Source organism: Perognathus longimembris, chromosome 15 (assembly GCF_023159225.1).
Source record: "Perognathus longimembris pacificus isolate PPM17 chromosome 15, ASM2315922v1, whole genome shotgun sequence".
Lineage (NCBI taxonomy): Eukaryota > Metazoa > Chordata > Mammalia > Rodentia > Heteromyidae > Perognathus > Perognathus longimembris.
The window spans coordinates 50,727,167-50,746,370 of NC_063175.1; the positions used below are offsets into that span (position 1 = coordinate 50,727,167).

At 40.2% G+C, this 19,204-nt stretch overlaps 1 protein-coding gene across 2 annotated transcripts; it reads left to right on the forward strand.

The window, feature by feature from the left end:
- Nucleotides 1-3,805: 3,805 nt before the first annotated feature.
- Serpinb12 (serpin family B member 12) lies at nucleotides 3,806-15,367 on the forward strand. 2 transcript variants are annotated; one of them, XM_048363617.1, is made up of 8 exons: nucleotides 3,806-3,973; nucleotides 6,313-6,384; nucleotides 6,835-6,837; nucleotides 7,270-7,410; nucleotides 9,260-9,377; nucleotides 10,623-10,765; nucleotides 12,040-12,207; nucleotides 14,963-15,367. In XM_048363617.1, the coding sequence occupies exons 1-8, from the start codon at nucleotides 3,806-3,808 to the stop codon at nucleotides 15,365-15,367; spliced, it is 1,218 nt and encodes a 405-aa protein (XP_048219574.1). The 2 variants fall into 2 exon arrangements, with proteins under 2 accessions (XP_048219574.1, XP_048219573.1); XM_048363616.1 differs by lacking the exon at nucleotides 6,835-6,837 and having other exon boundaries at nucleotides 6,313-6,444.
- The last annotated feature ends 3,837 nt before the right edge of the window (nucleotides 15,368-19,204 follow it).

The window sequence follows — 19,204 nt, forward strand, 5'->3', positions numbered from 1 at the left end:
AGGGAAGAAAAACCCTACATACTTGTTTTCAAGGGAATGGGCTGTGAATAATATTAACAGCATATTTGTTTACTGAAAATGATAAAAATTAGTGTTTAGGCACTCATTTCCATTGTTTACTTCTTCATGAAGGCTTTAGCTGCATAAGGAGTTTATATTCTCCAAAAGCAATTTCCTTCTTTCCTTCCTTCCTTCCTTCCTTCCTTCCTTCCTTCCTTCCTTCCTTCCTTCTTCCTTCCTTCCTTCCTTCCTTTTTTTTTTTTTTTTTTTTGTACATGTTCTGGGGCTTTGGCTCAGGGCCTGAGTACTGTCTTTGGCTTCTTTTTGCTCAAAGGTAACACTCTACCATTTGAGCCACAGTGCCAGTTTGGCCTTTTCTGTTTATGTGGTGCTGAGGAATTGAACCCAGGGCTTCATGCATGCAAAGCAAGCACTCTATTGCTAAGCCATATTCCCAGCCCTCCAAAAGCAATTTTTGTTTACAAACAAGTTTTCTTCAGAATTTCCCTACATCTACTATACTCATTTGTTGAACTGCATTTCAGACAAGATTTGTGCCTGACAAGAAGTTAGATGTGAGGGTCAAAGAGGGAAGCAAGTGTAAGAAGAACCCCCATTTTGTCTTTGAAATAATGCCGATTTTCCAGATTTGATTCTCTGCAGTCTATCCTAATTGTTAAAGCCTTCTGTAACTGAACCCAAGTTTACAGTCTTCAACCTTTCCAGATCCTAGGGTGTTAGAAGTATAAATAATATTGGGATAATTTTAAGGGACTGTTTTATCTTTGTCCCATGAAAGCTTTTCCAGAAGCTTTAGAAAAAAAGTAGAAGTGTTGAAGCCCTCTGAGGAAACAAATAGCATAAATAAATCAGCAGGCCAGAGACTGCAGAAGACTAAATTAGACACCATTTCTAGAGAAATTGGTGCAGAGTTAATAAATTTTTTAGTTTCCAGTAAATTGTTTCTTTCCTAGAAAGTTTATTCTTTTCCTTCTCTGTATCTGTTTCTTCAATTTTCTCTTTCAGCATGTTTTAGTAATTTCCATTTTTGATTGCCAGCCAGTTATTCTAATTAATACTCAAATAATAACTCTCTTCCGTGCGTGGTGGCTACAGGGAAAAATCGTAACAACTTCGAAACTAGCTAAAAACACACTTTACAAGTTTTCTGTAATAACTACTGAAAGAAGCTTAAAATAGTGTAAGTTTAAATGATCAACTAACACAATGAGTATATAAAGTCAAACATCTTTGTTTTGCTTTCCTATAGAATTTGGAGAGAAATATATGGATGAAATACCATTTTAAGGACTCTTTAAAAGTATCCAGTTGGGTTAGGCTGGAGTATTTGCTCAGTGGTAGAGCTCTTGCTTAGTAAGTATAGGGCCCTGAGCTCAAATCTTAGTATCACATGAAGAAAAATGAAAGACCCGGTTAGAAGGAGCAAAGAATATATAGGCAAAGTATGTGAACTATTTAATTTTATTGAGAACATACTGGTTTTTAAAAGTATCAGCAGCCCTTTCCTTTTCCCTTCCATCAATCAAAGACAATTTTAGGCTCGATTCCAAGATGGCACTTGGAAAAGTGCCACTGTGGGAGGGGCAACATTGATATATTTCCATTCCTGACAGGGTGTGGCTTCAAACTTAACCTGGCCAACTGTCAGCAAGCAGCAAGTCTGAAGGCAAGAAGGTAAAGTCCCATATTGCCTAACATGATTTTTTAAAAGACCATGAACACTGTATTGGAAAATTATTTTCCATCATAGAAACTCAAAGGAAATACTATTTAAATTAGCGAATATGCTATTTGCTTAACTCAGATGCCTTAAAAGAAAGAGTTGCTTTCAGATGCCTTAGATTTCCTGCAGATGTGGTGATACTGACTAAAAGTTATGAATAATGTCTGATGTCTCACTTAACCTCAAACCCATGGTCAGATAGCTGATGGATGTGATTGATTTTTTAAAAGATAAGATGTTGGAATCTTTACTTTATACCTTGACATATTTTAAAAATTGTATTTCATCTCTTCATGCATTGCTTTTGACATGTAAAGTGATGTGGTATTTAAGCAACATGAATTTCAAGGCCTCTTTTGTACCATAAATTAGAAAATATTTGATAATATTTTTCACAATTTTTTTGTTTTCAGAGATAATTATTTAGTTTGATATAACCTGATTTGAATATAATTTTTTTTACTAGCAGAAGAGCATCTACCTGTGTGAAGTTGAAATTTTACTCTTGAGTTATTTGAAGTTTTGTGGAAATTGTGAGATCTGTTTTATTTGGGAGTATTTTTTCTTCCTATTTTATTTAGAAATAAGCAATCTCATTCATAATCTTTTGGATTGTGAGGACATGTTGGTAGTTTAAATTTTCATATTTTTGCTTTAGAGGGAACCATATTATAATAATTTTTTATAGTAGAGTAGAAAATTAATAAGTAGCTGATTGTATCATGTAACATTTCTATTGATTATAGCTTCTTACATTATATAATGTTTGAATAATATCACCTAATATTTCAGATGTTTGTGTAATTATAGAAAAAGGGACAGACAATAGGAAATAACTCCTTAAATGCTTCTTAATTTTTCTATGTGTTACTCTGTGTTCCTTACTGATAAGATAAAGAACAAAGATGTACAAAACCGTTGAACCTCTTCTCCAGGCAGAAATATAAAATACATATGTAATAAACTACCTAATAACTAACCTAAGTGTAATAAGGAATCACTTTCTTCATTATAGTGTAATAAGTAAAACAGTACAACATAAATGTGGTTACTAGATATAAACAGAAATGTGTAATAGCTAACCTAAGTATAATAAGGAATAACTTTCTTCATTATAGTGTAATAAGTAAAACAGTACAACATAAATGTGGTTACTATATGCCACTAATAATCCACTAATTAATGAGTACAAATTAACACTCTATTATGATCTATTCATTGGTGACTCATTTACTCTTTGGGAGGAGATGGAGATGACAGTACCTAGGGAAATAATTTTAAACAATTTTGTAAAGCATAAAATACATATGTAATATGAGATCTTCCTAGCTATGACCATGACTTTACAGTAGATAATTGACAAATACATTAAGAGACAACGACAAGGAGTTCTGAAGACAGAAAAGAGCACATGGTCAAATGTTAGCAGCTATCACTGAAATGTCAATTAAAAATACTGTCACTTTTCTTAACTTTTAAAATAGTCAAGAATGCCAAGCAGTGATGTTATGTAAAGAGAGTGAGGTTGGGGTGCATTTGTTGCATCCATAGCTTAGGGTTACTGCATGAAAGTTTAAAACCTTCATAACATTTGGCCTAGAAATCCCAAGTCAAAAAAGATATCCTAGAGAAATAATATGGAAGAAACTAAGACCTCTATTTATGAAGATATTCCTTACAGTATTTTTCTAATAAATACAATTACAGCTTTCTGTAAAATGAGACAGTAATAAATTTCCATACTCAGTCAAGATATATGTGTGTGTCTATAAATGGATATATAAATATATAGATCTATCTCTCTATCTCTTATCTATCTATCATCTCTATCTATCTATCTATAATCTATCTGTCTATAATCTATCATCTATCTATAATCTATCTATCTATCTCTTATCTATCTATCTCTTATCTATCTATCTATCTATCTATCTATCTATCTATCTATCTATCTATCTATCTATCTATCTATCTTTCTTGAGGATTGTTTGCTTACCTATCACCCTGCACTCATCAGTGTTTTTCTCTCTCCTGTCGTTTTAGGTTGTCATCACTTTTACAATGGATTCCCTTATAGCAGCAAACACCAAATTTTGCTTTGATCTTTTCCAAGAGATTAGCAAAGATGATAGTTGTCAAAATATATTTTTCTGTCCTCTGAGCCTCTCAGCTGCCCTTGGCATGGTCCGCCTCGGGGCTAGAAGTGACAGCGCCCATCAGATTGACGAGGTACGTGTCCATGAAGGTGCAGATTGGGTCCTGAACTCTGGGTCCACATTCACAGTAAGACACTCACCCTTGCCCCCACATGCATCGAGTTGTTCCTATAACCTGTATTTTCAGAGCCTCTAACTCTGAGACTTCATTTGTATTCTCTCTCTCTCTCCCTCTCCTTTCTCCCTTCCTCCCTCCCTTCCCTTTTCTTTGCTTTCTTTCTTTCTCTTTCTTTCACTTGTTTTAACACAGATCCTTGAGCTTGCTTGGTGAGTGTTCTATCACTTTTGAGATAGTCTTGTTAATTTTTCTGGGGCTAGTCTTCACCTTGAGATCCTCCCGTCTCTACTTCCTGAGTAGCTGGGATTACAGACCCTTACCACCATGCTTGGCTCTCCCTAGCTTGTTTTTGCTTCAGTTCTACCATTCTTCAAGGTTCAAGTAAATGTTCATCTCCTTTATAGAGCTTCCCAAATCTTCACCGTGTGACAGCTTTCTTTGTCCATCTTCGCTGCTTCTGTGTCTGCATGTTTGTTACATTTTATGACTTTTAATGCCAATATTGTGATTACATTTTAGTACATGTATATGTTTTTTGTCTCTGACTCCTTCCATGAGCTACATATTTGTTAGGCAGCAAATATTTATTCATGGTTAGAAAACTTGGCATGTCCCAGGTTTCTGTCTGTCTTTCTCACAGCACACTGCATCTGTCAGAAAATCCTGCTGGGCTGTTCCACAGAAGTCTTTTCAGAATCCAGGCGGTTGGCACCACCTGAGTTCTAAGCTCCACATATCCCTTCTAAACTGCTACTGCACAGCCTTCCGCCACTGCTCTGACTGTCTAACATCCTTTCACAACATAAGCAGATCCTGTTTGTCAGCTGTTTGAAAAACCAGGCTTCTCTCACAGCCCATGGTGAACACACAAGTCCTTCCAATGGCTCATGAGGATCTGGGGATTTGATCCCTGACACACCCTGCTCCCCATCTTTTACCTTCCCTCTCCTCTTTCCTGCCTGCCACCCCGGTCTCTTTGTTTCCATGGGAAAGCCACACATACTTGCCTTGGGGCCTCTGTGTGGGTCCCTTTCCCTGGCGGCTTTCTGATATATAGACTCGTAGATTTGTCTTTCTCTTCGAGACCTTGCTCAGTGCTTCCCACCTCTGAGAGGTTCACGCGGACTTCGCAGCCCAACACACCAGCCATGCTCCCAGTCCCGAATGGGCTCCCATTACCACGTGCTCCCCATGTGGCCTTTTGCCATTTAACACCCCCTGCATGCTAGTCAGTTAGCACACACAATATCCTCCGTGCTTCCTCCACTTCTAAAACAGGAACTTCTGTCCTAGCTCTGTGCTTGGCCTAGAAGGAAAGCAACACAAACAGCTCCCCACAGAAACGGTAAGCTCCTGAGGCTGCTCTCGCATTTCCTTGCATTCTGCATCTAGTGCCAGGGTTCAGAGGCATGAATAAAGCTGTTGTTCTAGAACGCAGAGGAGTTACAGGTCGATGTGTTTGGAGTGATTATGACTCGCGTATCTCCTTAGCCTTGCTGGAGTATTATTATTATTTTCTTGGCTGTAGAATATGCATTGGATCCTCCAGGTCTGGTTGAGGCTCTTTCTCCAGGCACTCAGTAGTCAGTTGTACAACACCTCCCTACTGTAGTCTGAGCAGTACAGAGTGTGCTTCCTCTCTTTGTGTGTTTGTGTGTGGTGTGTGTGTGTGTGTGTGGTGTGTGTGTGTGTGTGTGTGTGTGTGTGTGTGTGTGTGGCTGTGGGCAGCTTGCCTTGCCTTCCTCACTCTTCCAATTTATTTGAAATTCTAGATTACTGTTGTCGCCCTCAAATACAATTCATGCCACATATGTAACTAAAAGAATTTTAGTAGCTACATTAAAGAGATAAGATAGGTAAAAGTAGTTCTTGTTGGCAATGCTGATTTGTCTCACATTTGTAAAATATTAACATGTAATCAATAGAAAATGTTTCACGTGGTATTTTACATTCATATTGTATGTACGCTCCGGTGCACATTGCAGACTTATCCTAGCCAATTTGGACTGGCCGTGTATAAAGTTCTCAAGAGCTGCATGTAGCTTATACGTGTTTTCTCTATTCTTTGAGTCTGGCTATGTTAATTCAGTCCCAGGGGATGAGAGATATTCTGTTACTTCTCTTCTGTCCCACCTTATAATCCATGAAAAAAAGGAATGCACCTTTAAGTTATTGGTGCTTGTTCTGTGAACTATGTAATCATCATCTTTGTCATATTGTGAAAAGGTGTCTGCGCCTGTTTAGATTTCCCACCATTTGTGCTGTCTAAGGGACCCTATCCCCTTGTTGAACAGGTACTCCACTTCAATGAACTGTCCCAGAATGATAGCCAAGAACCCGACCCTTGTCTAAAAAGCACAAAAGAAGTGCTGGCTGAAGGCTCCGCGGAAGGGCAGAAAGGGAAGACAGAGGCTCCGGACCAGCAAGTAAGCTGCATTTCTCAGTTGTCCTCTCATTCTGCCTGCCCTTATTTGTTGATGGTTGCCTAACCCCTTGAGTTAAATTATATTAATTATCCCCCCTTTCGAGTTATATTTTCATATGGTCTTGGATATGAGTTAGTTTCTTAATGAGAGGACATTGCTATCTTCCTCAGCTCCACTACTGACCTGCGTCTTCAAGTCACAGGGATGACGCATGGGGATGGTCCAAGGGGCAGAGGGATGGCGTGGGGTCTCTGTGGAATTCTGATTCTCTCCTGTCTTCTCCTCTTGTTTATTTTGTTTAGGAAGCTGAACAGACACTGAGCTCAGACAGCTTACAGCTTCCTTAGACCAAGAGCTGGAAAGATTTTCCCCAGATTATCCCTACTTTAGAAAGTTCCAGAGGAGAGTGGATGAATGATTGGCTTTCTTATATCTTTTTGTTTTTTTTTTTTAGTGGTAAGAAAACATGGCAGAGGAGCAGACTAGTAGACAGTCAGTCAGGTAGAGGCATACTCTCAGAGTGAGGGAGCTCCTGGAGGGAGACATAGCAACTTTCTTATATCTTTTTGAATACAGGGAAAATCAAAGACCCCCCTAAGTAAAAATACCCCAGGCAGTGCTGAATCCCATACACACTTGCCATGGATGATCCAGTACCACAATCTCACTGTGGATCACTCTCAGCCTCCACCTAACAACCCAACCCAGGGAAATGACATGGCCCTGAGCAGCTTTAACTTGTGTAAAAAATATCCTTCTTGTAAGTCCCCTGTAGCCCTTCTCCTCATCCTGTTTCAGATTACATTGTGTTTCTTCTTTTGTTAGGCTAAGTCTTCAAATGGAGAGAATCAACTGCTCAGCTGCTACTTCGGGAAACTTCTCTCCAAATTAGATAGGGCCAAAATGTACTACACACTCAGTATGGCCAACAGGCTCTACGGAGAGCAGGACTTCCCAATCCGCCCGGTGAGTCACCTGCGGCTGGTGATTACATGGACACAGAATGAGTAGGTGCAACGTAGCACAGAATTCTCTTCCAGGATGATGTGCCTGGTGAGGTCTCTTGAACCCATCTCTGCCCCATGTATTTGTATCCTTCCACTCAGTTTACAACTTTGCTGAAGTGGTCCTTGCATGTGGCAGAGAGTGGCGGGTAAGAGTGATGTGGAGAACAGCATTGAGAGTCTGAGAGGGCTGAGTAATGTCCCACTTGTGACTAACTTTCCTAATCAAGATGGCGGCTGCCAGGTATACTTGGCCCTTCTCTGCTTATTGGCTGTCCTTAGGTATTTCTCTAAACTTGCCTTTTGGGCCATGATTGAGGCCTCCGGGGAACCTGGGTGGTCTTTAGGAAAGCCATGGTGTGGCCCATGGAGGGCACACTGGGAGTCAGAAGCCACAGGTCTTGTCTCTGTGGAGCAGAATGGGCACCTTGCTTGGGCCCCGGTTATCCCTGTAGTGTCCAGAAAGAGCCACATACCAAGCAACGGATGTGAAGGAAGGGACCCAGGCCAAGCTGCTACCCATGTAGATCACGCAGTCCTGGGAGCTAGGGGCCACTGAAACTGCTTCTCACCAAAGTGTGTCCACCTACTCCATATCTGATGAGAAAAATACAGATTAGCAAATTTACATATCACATAACCCAAGAGTTTGGGTATATAATAGCATTTATTGAAAAATGATGGTAAAATACATGTAACAAAATGGCCATTTTCCCCCCCAAGTGGTGGTACAGGAGTTTGAACTCAAGGCTGTGCAGTTGCTCTACTGCTTAAGTCTCACCTCCAGCCCTTTTTGCTCTGGTTACTTTTTGAGATACGATGTCTTCCCACTCCTCCCCCCCCCCTTTTTTTTTTTTACCTCCCAGGTCTGGACCGCCATCCTCCATTTATGCTTCCTGCATGGTTGTCAGGTGTATACCACTACTCTGCTCAGATTTTTCTGTTGAGATGGGGTCTTGTACAAGTTTTGCTGAGGTTGGCCCCAAATTGCAAGACTCGCAATCTTCACCTCCCAGCAGCTGGCTATTTTTTTTTTTTTTACCAATTTTAAGTGGTAAATTAAGACCACAATTCATTGACCTTAGTTATATTCACAATATTGTGTCACCATCGTCCATTTACTCCTGCAACCTTCTTTATCCCTCCAGCCAGAAACCATACCAGCATCAAGTGAGGCTTTCGTTCTTAGAAACAGAAACATTTTATAACCAAACGTCTCATTACTTACTATGTATTCTGTAATGTTTCCACAATGGATTGGTTAACTAAAAGGGTATGTGGAAGGAGTAGCTGGGGCCTCTGGTGAGGACCAACTACTTCATGAATGCAAATTCTACGACCTACATTGTCACTACAACAGCCGAAATGCCCTTGGGCTAATAAAGACTGGGCCCAGATTTACTTGGATCTGTTATAGGCAACTTCTTATAATTGCTTGCACAATGCAAGAAAGAATCAAATATTCTATAAGAAAAGTTCAGTATAGGAAAACTCCCCTCCCCCACCAATCAGCTTGTAACTTCACATTTTCCATTTAGGAATCCACTGTATGCATGCTAAATGCTAAAACAAGGAATACTGCTGTCCCTCTGAAAGGGTGTGTAGTCTTTATAATAACTATGCTTTAGTAAGAAATGATATGTCTTTCAAAAATAATACTGGAGCTCGAAGGAAATGGAAAGGCCACTCCTCTGATACTGTGTGACTGTGAACATCTATTTTATTAGGCTGCTTGTGACTGGGTTACTCTTACCTATTAGCAGTTTTACATAATTTTGTTGTACTGTGTCCCACTTATTTCAATCAAACAGGAATATGTAGATGGTGTGATTGAATTTTACCACACGACTATTGAAAGTGTTGATTTTCGGAAGGACACTGAAAATTCCAGACAAAAAATTAACTTCTGGGTTGAAAGTCAATGTCAAGGTAAGAAAGACCAAATGCATTTCAGACAAAACCAGCTGGCTTGAGCTTTTCAGACTGCTAATCTTTTGGGGCTAGATATTTCTATAGGTAGACTGTGTTCAAAGCTCATTTTGAACAGCAGCAAACAAGTATAATGTTTCTGTTGTTTATTGCCACTCTTTTGAGTCAACACGAATCGAAATGGAAATGCCTTTCAACCAAGGCAGGATGCTTACTCTTTGTATTAACTGTGAGAGGTTAGCAAAACGTAACAGAGCAGTTCTAGTTGTTGAGAGACTACAGAAATAATAACGTCTTTGTACCAATTTTTGGTGAAAAAAACAGACATTTCTTAGAATAAAGGAGGGATGCTGACATTGGGGCAAGTAGTGACACTTTGAATTCAACATAAGTGCAATCAAATGTTAATACAAAACTTTGCTAGCTCTTGATCTGCAAAACAGAAGTCTCTAAAAGGAACACAGAGCAGAGTACCTCTGTGGTCATTTCTTCCCAGTCACATTGTTTTCTTGTGTGTGTGTGTGTGCAGGTATTGGGGCCTGAACTCAGGGTTTTATATTTTCCCTTAGCTTTGCCCTCAAGCTTTTTGACTCTTATCACTTGAGCCACCTCTCCACTTCTGGTTTTTCTGCTGGTTAATTGGAGATAAAAGTCTCAGACTTTTCTGCCTGGGCTAGCTTTGAACCTCCATTCTCAGATATCAGCCTCCCGAGTAACTAGGACTGCAGATCTCAGTCACATTTAAATATAATCCATTTCTACCTATGGCCCACTATGAGATCTTCAGTTTTGTTGAGTTGGTCTTGAGTGAGACATTCTGTAACCCTGGACATATTGAGGTACATTAAGAGTTCTGTCTCTAGGAGTATGTGTGTGTGTGTGTGTGTGTGTGTGTGTGTGTGTGTGTGTGTGTGTGTGTGAGAGAGAGAGAGAGAGAGAGAGAGAGAGAGAGAATGAGAGTATTTGGGTATTTGGGCATAAACTCAGGGCCTCTCCCCATTGCTCGTCTTTCTTACTCTTGACTGGCGCTCTAGTCCCGGAGATACACCTCCGCTTCTGTCTTTTTGATGGCCAATTGGAGAAAAGAGACTCAAAAAAATCCCCAAATTTTCTTTCCCTGCCTGGCTTTGAATGACAGTTCTCAGATCCCAGCCTCCTGAGTAGCTAGGATTGCAGGCATGAACACTCTGGGAATAAATGTAATTTAGTTTGTGTTCAGAATGTTCTCTGGCTTGTTTTCTCTAGGGAAGATCAAGGAGCTGTTTGGCAAGGACACCATCAGTAACGCGACTGTGCTGGTGCTGGTGAATGCTGTTTACTTCAAGGCCAAATGGGAAAAAAGCTTTGACTGTGAAAACACAGTTGATGCCCCTTTCTCTCTAAATGAGGTACGGTATTAGAGCCTACAGAATGTCCCAGACAGTCCATTCATGAATCCCACTGGCAAGATTTGAAATATGTCCATTCAAATCTAAAGCTTAGCTTAGTTTAAGCTTGCATTTATCATAAGAATGTTTTGTGCTGAACAATAGTCAGCACCTGAAGTTCACTGAACATGTCTGATCTTGCTGTTCAGTAGTATGCGTGTATTTCAGAATAACATGTTGTACGTGATCAGTAGGTACGGTTTTTGTTAAGCAATTAGAAATTAATACACTTGCAAAAGGAATTTGGCATCCTCATTTTGAATTTGCCTTTGAATTCAGAGAAGCAAGAGGACTTCATGTTTGCTCTGAGTTTATTTTTCCTGTTTCCTTGCAGTGTCTTCTTCCTTCCCTCCATCCCCTTTACATGTATTCTCTCCTGCTTTCATGCCAGGGGTTCAAACCACCCCAAGTCCATGTCTCATGGGGGAAGTGCTCTGTGATCATTTGGGCAGTTCTTGTAAAGAAGGGAGGAAACCACCCATGTACCACATTGAATACAATCCTTAAGTTATGTCATTTATTCTCCAGAAGAACATTATGACATGGCTATTACTATTTCCACTGAGAATTTGAGAGAAAAAAATTACAAAGGCTAATTAACTTAGCTATGCAATGGAAGTCACATCAGGGGAATTCTAATGCCATGGGCTTAGACCTGGAGGAAACAGCAGGGACTGGAGCCGGCCAATCACTGGGCACTTGAATTAGTTTTATTGTCATGCACACATTTTTTTTATTCCCTGTCAAATGGTGCATGTCCTTGGCTTTACATTGGGGACTTCTCAACATTCAAAGTTATTATGAAGTGTAAGATGCCTAGGATAGAGCCTTTTCCTCCAAAGGAAGCCTATCTATTGGGTGCTCATAGTTAATATGTAGTTGATTACCTTTTAACCATGGCTCCCCTCCTTGCTGTGAATGGGCTGTCTAGACTGTACGCATAAAGTGATGTGGAGTCAGGTGCTGGGTGGAGCTAGGTGCTGGGGGTGGAGCCAGCACTGAAGATGGCAAGCTCGCAGGCCTTGCTTTGGCTGACAAGGTTGTGGGAGGTGTTTTGTTGAGAAGACCACCAGTAAGTAGTCTTCAGAACTGCAAGTTGTCTTAGAGGCTCGGAGGCCCGGTCACGGTCACGGCTCCACACTTCTTCTGCAGATCTTTCTCATCTTAATAGAAACAAGGCTTGGATTTTGTTGGCTTCGTATGACCACCTCTAACTTTCTGATTGTCCACTGCAGAATGAAAGGAAGAGTGTCAAGATGATGAAGCAAAAGGGTCAGTTCAGAATTGGCTTCATTGAGGAGCTGCAGGCCCAGATCCTGGAAATGAGGTACAACACGGGGAAGGTCAGCATGTTCATCGTGCTGCCGCCTTGCTCCCAGGACAACGTGATGGGTCTCCAAGAGGTGAGGCTTCCTTGTCACACCTACGCCAGAGTTTCATTCCAGGTTGCCAGGGAACAATGCTGTCATTTACCATCCTGAGAAAGGATGGTCTTCCAGCTAGCAGTCATTTCCAGGACTGCACGGGGCTCTGGATGAGATTAGAGATCTATGTCTTACCTGTTCGAAGCTAAAAAAAAAAAAAGGAATTGGAGTTTGTCTTTAAAAATTCACAGATTTCTGCAATCGTCTTCCAGTCCAAGGAGTCTGGATGCTGAGGAATTTGGGGACTTGTATAAATGAAACAGCTTTTCCTTTCTTCCCCTGAACTAGTTCACTTTGCCCTGTCTCAGACAGTTTTTGTTATCCTTCAGTTCAAGACTCTTGGCTACATTCTTTTTAATTTTTTATTATAAAGATGATGTACAGAGGGATTACAGTTACATAAGTTAGGTAATGTGTACCTTTCTTTTTGAATAGAGTCATCTCTTCCCTCATTTTCTCCCAGTTTTTTCCCTCCCCCCCCCCAAGTTGTATAGTTCATTTCCAACATAGTATCTAGTGAGTATCACTGCTAAATTAGTTCACCCTTTGTCCTACCATTCCTGTAATTTCATCTAGGAGTACATGTACACCGATAGAAGTATAAGGCAAGAATTAATGAAGGCTAGGCGGGTGTATTGCATATTGTCCTAGGAATAAAAGATAGAGATGAGAAAAAGAATGAGATAGAGAAGGAAACTGAGAGCTCTCAGTATGTTAATTACAATAACAATACTGTAACAGTCGTTACAGTGTTTAAAATTTACTATTTGCCAGCACTATGCTATGTATATTAAATATTTTATGTACATTATTTGTTTCATCTTTGCAAGAGCTGAGTCATATTATCTTTGTTGGGTAAAGAAAATTTGACTTTAGTATAATATTAGCATTTGTTTAAGCTTACCCAGTGAGTTGTGCAACTACCTGAACACAAGGTTGTCAAACGCTGGAACCTAGATTGTCTTATAGTTTTTACAGATGAAACAGACTTGCTCATTGGAGTTTTATTTATCTTCCTGGAGTTTTATTCATTGATTTATTTTTTATTATCTGTAAGTAGTTGTACAGAGGAGTTAACATTCAACAAAGGTGTTTACAAATAGAATGCATCTTGATCAATGTCACCCCTTTCAACATTCTCACCCATCCCTTCCAACCCCACTCCTACCCTCACTTTTCTTACTTTTTCAAGAATATATATGGAAGTTTTAACCACACTATCCTCTTGATTTGTCTATTGTCCCTCCCCTTTATTCCTTGCCAGCCCTGGAGTTCAATTTTTTTTTTTTTTTTTGGCCAGTCCTGGGCTTGGACTCAGGGCCTCAGCACTGTCCCTGGCTTCTTTTTGCTCAAGGCTAGCACTCTGCCACTTGAGCCACAGTGCCACTTCTGGCCATTTTCTGTATATGTGGTGCTAGGGGAATTGAACCCTGGGCCTCATGTATACGAGGCAAGCACTCTTGCCACTAGGCCATATCCCCAGCCCCTGGAGTTCATTTTTTGAACCACATTTTTGCCTTTGTAGGAAACTATCCTGTTTGAATTTTCCCCTAAATCTACTATATTCCTCAATACATTACTTATACATTTATAAACCAATTCTAGCTTCCAGATAAGTGGGACACTATGTAAGCTCTGTCTCTTTGGGCCCAACTTCACTTAGCACAACCTTTTCTGGGTCTTTCCATTTCTTTGCCAATGATCTAGTATAAAAAATAATTCCATTATATATATATATATATATATATATATATATATATATATATATATCACATTATCTTGATCCATTCGTCCATTGGCAGGCACCTAAGCTAATTCCCTACCATGGCTATAGTGAATAGTACTACAATGAACATGGTTGTGCTGGTGGCTTTACTGTGTCTTGGTTTGTAGTCTTTGGGATAAATGCTCAGGAGTGGAATTACTGGATCATAGGATAGTTCTATGTTTAGCCTTTTGTTTTTTGAAGAACCTTCTTACTGCTTTATAGAGTGGTTACAAGCTTACATCCCCATCCGCAGTGTAAAAGAGTTCCCTTTTGCCTGTATCTATGCCAGCATCTGTGACTGTATTCTTGAAGATGGCCATTCCAACTGAGGTGTTTTGCATTTCTTTTATGGCCAGAGATGTTGAGTATTTCTTCATGTGTCTGTTGGCCATTTTTACTTCCTCTTCTGAGCTATTAATTGGGTTGTTGATTCCTTGAGGGTTTAGTTTTTTTTTAAGCTCTCAGATGAATTTTAAATTAACCCAGACTATTTAAAGACTTAGAGAAAGACCTAAAAGGTTGGATTCTTTCTTTCTTTTTTAATTTTTAAAAATATCTTTAAAGTTTACATAGTTGTACAAAGTGGTTTCAATGCAACATATTAATTTATGAGTATAATTCCTCTTGCTTGCTGCCACTGCTTTCATCATTCTCCACTATCTCCTCAAGCTACCTGGCTCCATTTTTACATATGTGCCTTGATTGATATATACATATATACATAACATCACCCACCCTTCCCTTCTCCATTTATTTCCCCCTCCCCTTCTGTGACCTCTCCCCTCCTGACAACACATGTTTCAGCTTCTTGGTATTCCTCTTGTTAAACTCTAAGTTTGTTGTTCAAAGGAGTTGAGCCATTGTGTTTGAATAACTTCTAAAACAGATTTAGGCACTTTGAAATCAGTGAGGCATTCTTTGCAGGATTGTGATCTAATTCTACATATTATGTTCTTCCTCTTATAGCTTGAAAAGCACATAACCTATGAAAAAATAGTGGCCTGGAGCAGCCCAGAGAACATGTCAGAAGAAGCAGTGTCTGTCTCCTTCCCCCAGTTCACCATGGAAAATACCTATGATCTCAATTCTACTCTGCAAGACATGGGCATTACAGATATCTTTGATGAGACGAAGGCTGATCTCACTGGAATCTCTCCCAGTCCCAAGCTGTACCTGTCCAAAGTGATCCACAAGACCTTTGTGGAGGTGGATGAAATGGGCACACAGGCTGCGGCAGCCAGTGGGGTAGTGGGCACGGAAAGGTCACGGCCATCTTGGAAGGAGTTCAATGCTGACCACCCCTTTCTCTTCTTTATCAAACACAACGAAACCCAGACAATTCTTTTCTATGGCAGGGTCTGTTCTCCTTGATAAGGGACACCCTGTCTAGTGCTTGTGTGTGTGAGGAAAACACAATACAGTTCTCCTCTAGTGTCATGGTTCCTTGTGTTTCTGATACTATCTAAAGATGACCCAATTTTGTCCTCACTGCATGCTCCCTTTTTCCAGGTACCAGCCCTAGTTTCTCTTGATCTTCTTATCACCCAGGAGCTGATTCTCATCTGTCTTTTGGTATTGAAGTATCCTTTATCACCTCTCTAACCTTTACTACCTTCAGCATTCAAACATATAATGTCTGCCTGGGGGGCTGGAGCTGCTGATTCTTACATGTCTTCCCAGCTACATTAGAGAGTCGAGATTCAAGGCTAAGCTAGGCAAAAAATTAGCAAGGTCTTCACTTCTGGTAATCTTAACCAATGGATGGGCATATTGGCATAAGCCTGTCCTTCCAGGTATTGTAGTAGGCATGGGAGGCACAGGTAGGAGGTCCATGACCTAAGGCCAGCCATAGGCAAAGAGGCACAACTTTATCTGAAATAAAGTAGAGACAAAGGGGCTGGGGTCTTTTCCAAGTGGTTGACTTCCTGCCCTACAAGCATGAAGCCCTAAGTTCAAACCACAGTACTACCAAAACAAAACATTTTTTTCCCCCATCCTCTGCCCAAATGTAGATAGGTATCTATTTTACTGGTCACCTACTTCCTTAGGAAGAAAACCTCAAAGTTGATTAGACTGTCTCAGTCAGATGGTGATCAGAAACCACTTCAATACACTGTCAAGAGACGGTGTTTGACCGGAATGTTTGGGAAACATGGCTGCCTTTCTGGGCAGTGATAGTCATGGTCTGTCTTGGGTAAGGTGCCCTGCGTCTTCCCCTTCCATCTTCCACTGCACAGATGTGGAAGATGGCAGTGTGTGTGGAAGAATTTCAATCCTTACTCAGGAGGTATGTCTTCCCCAAGCAGCACTCATTTTGAATAGGACAGCGAAATGTCATTTGTATGATTGATTGGATGTTGAGGCAGCACGGTGACAATCTTTCTAAAGATTGTTCTCAGTTTTCCTGGCTGAACAATCCTCTAAGACATCATTATGTCTTCCCTCTGTCTTTTCAGTCCCTTCCCCAGAGAGTTTCCATCTGTAGCTAGTTGCTCCTAAACACCCAGCGTGTTCGGCCTTGGGGGAAACTGGGCTCCACATTCTTCTCTCTCTGGACCACTTTGTCAATCTCCAAGAGGGCTTACACCCGGACATATTGTGAGAGCAGTCCTCTCGTGGACGTGACACGCATGCTTCGTGTCAAGCTCCATACCACTCAACTCCTGACCTCTCTGCGTGTTTAGACTCTTGGGTCCTCCAGCTTTGTCTCTGACACAGCAATCTGAGTTCCTCCTCTGAGCCTCAATTCAATGGTTTGGGATGGCCTAACTCAAGGAATTGGCCAGTCCCTCTCTCTCTCTCTCTCTCTCTCTCTCTCTCTCTCTCTCTCTCTCTCTCTCTCTCTCTCTCTCTCTCTCTCTTTTGCCAAGGTGAATTTCTGATCTTGGTTGTGGTCCAATTTCCCTACCTTGCCTGATGACAGCCCTTGTGGCTGCTTGCCCCTGCCCTGGTTCTGGGTGACTGCAGCAAGTTTTACTGGCATCATGAGGTTAACATTTGCCTTTTCCTCTTCGGCAGTATTGGGGACTGAATTTGCCTCTCAGAGTCTAGGACTCTACCATTTGAGCCATGCCTCTAGGGCCTTTGGATTTTAGTTTGTTTTTCAGGACAGGTTTCAAGCAACTATTCTGGGGCTGGCCTCACACTGTAATCCTCCTGTCCTCACCTCTCAGGTAGCTTGGCCAGTAGTTAACTATGTGACCCAATGATTATCTTCTTTTTCCATCACTACGGGCTTCCTTCTGTTACGACAGGCTCATCTCCCATTCTCACAGATATGAAGGGAAATTACAGCCTTCTCATGGATGAATCTCATTTATGGAATGAAGCAATGTGTCATGAGGGTTCTGAGGCAGTTTGGGGGGGAAAAGGAAATTCTGACCCTCCATTACTTGCACTGGCAAGATCTACCTTCCAACATGACTGCCAATGAGCATTCAGCTCAGTAGACTGCTGTAGTTGCGAGAAAACCCACCAGATCCTGAAGACCGTCAGGAGAATGAGCTCCTGCGTTTTTCAGTTCTTACTTCCCTTTCTCCAGCAATGCTATCAGGTAGAATAATTGAGGTAATAGAGATTCAAAAGCAATGGCTCCCTTTCTGCTGACTATAAATATTCTGTCAAGCGAATCATGGCTGTATAGGAGGTATCAGGATCTCTTGTGGCTGCTAATTTACAGAAATTTATTTCTAAACCTTTCTTATAATTTCATACATTGTCTAATTCATATTTCCCTTTACTCTCCTCTCCTGTTTTGCCCTTATCTGGGGCAAGTCAGAACACGTTGCTTCATCCATAATTACTGTTTACTTCTTTTGCATGCATGGCATTAAAAAATCACAGTATCATTAACCTAAGACAGAGTCCAACTGGACCAGCAAGGTGCCCTGTAGTTGAATGACAACTCTAAATATTCTCCATCCGTACCATTCATGTTATAGTCTTATTTCTCCCCAAACAATTTTCTCATAATTTTCTTCTTAATCAAAATAATCCAAATCTTTCTTCTTTGTATTCAATAAAAACACTAAAAAAAGAACTCCTCAGATGTTCCTGTCTCTTACTGAAGTGTCCAATCTGGAGACTTAATTTATAAGATTCCATATTCGATTAGAGTAAGTTTCCATTTTAAATAACATTCGCAGTTACGTGTATCATCATTGTCCTAGCTGCAGATGGGTGAGAGGACTGAAACCACAGTAAGATAGCGAATGGGGCTGGGGATCAGAGATATCTACAGAGCCTTCATTTAGCCATGTAGGTTCTGAATGGATCATACCCTTCATTTAGCCCCGTAGGTTCTGAATAGATCATCTGTTCAAGTAGAAATGAGGGGATTATGAGGAAATTTGTGCATTTTACTCTAGTCACAAAACAGAGACCTGATAAAATGATTTATATAGCAGGAAGTAGAAGAAAATTTTAGAAAAAAAATTGATATGCTTAGTAAGATGTATCGTAGACATGGTATGTCGCAGAGCAGAACTCTGTGAAGACAAATTGTTCAGAGATGTAAGATGGCTATGAAATAAAGTGTAACAGAGTGATCAGATAGACTTTAGTGGTAGTAGATAACTGGCACACTGGGAAATTTAATTAGTGATAAGGCATATTTGAGTATGTCTATTCAGATATACAGGGAATAGTAAGAGAGAAGTTGGTAGATTCAAAGAGAACACAGAGAAAGGAATTAATTCCAGGAGTTATGTTCCTCCTGAGGAAGAAAGTAGATTAATTGGTATAGAACCAATAATGAAAATTACAGTAGAAGAAAAACTTCTTAACTTGAATAAGTTGCTTGAGGCACTTACTGAGTTGCAAGAAAAATATCAAACAATACTATTAATAACAATACTATTAAATGAATAATAAACAAAGAAAATGGAAATGACAAGAAACTTGATAAACAAAGCTTTGAAAAATAATCCTATCAGAATCGCAGAAATTAAGAAAAAAGTTTATATTTGAAGGATGAAATAATTGAACCTCAAACATTTGTGTTAAATTTCTGAAATAATGAAGACTAGTGTATAAATTTGAAGGGAAAATATATGATTAAAGAATCTTATACTCTGTTAAGTCAGCTTTCTTGTGCAAATACAACAGATCCAATTTCTAGCAGCTAGCTCAGTTCACAATCCAAAGAAGAAGATACATTCCTTATTTGGCATTTTCACTGTACGTTAAGAGTTTTTGACATCTATGACT

Bases quoted from the DNA above. Each gene is read 5' to 3' on its own strand.
- Serpinb12 (XM_048363616.1), top strand. From the start codon at position 3,806: ATGGATTCCCTTATAGCAGCAAACACCAAATTTTGCTTTGATCTTTTC. The intron at 6,445-7,269 runs GTAAGCTGCATT...TTCTTTTGTTAG, and splicing joins CAGAGGCTCCGGACCAGCAA to GCTAAGTCTTCAAATGGAGA. The intron at 7,411-9,259 runs GTGAGTCACCTG...TCAATCAAACAG, and splicing joins AGGACTTCCCAATCCGCCCG to GAATATGTAGATGGTGTGAT.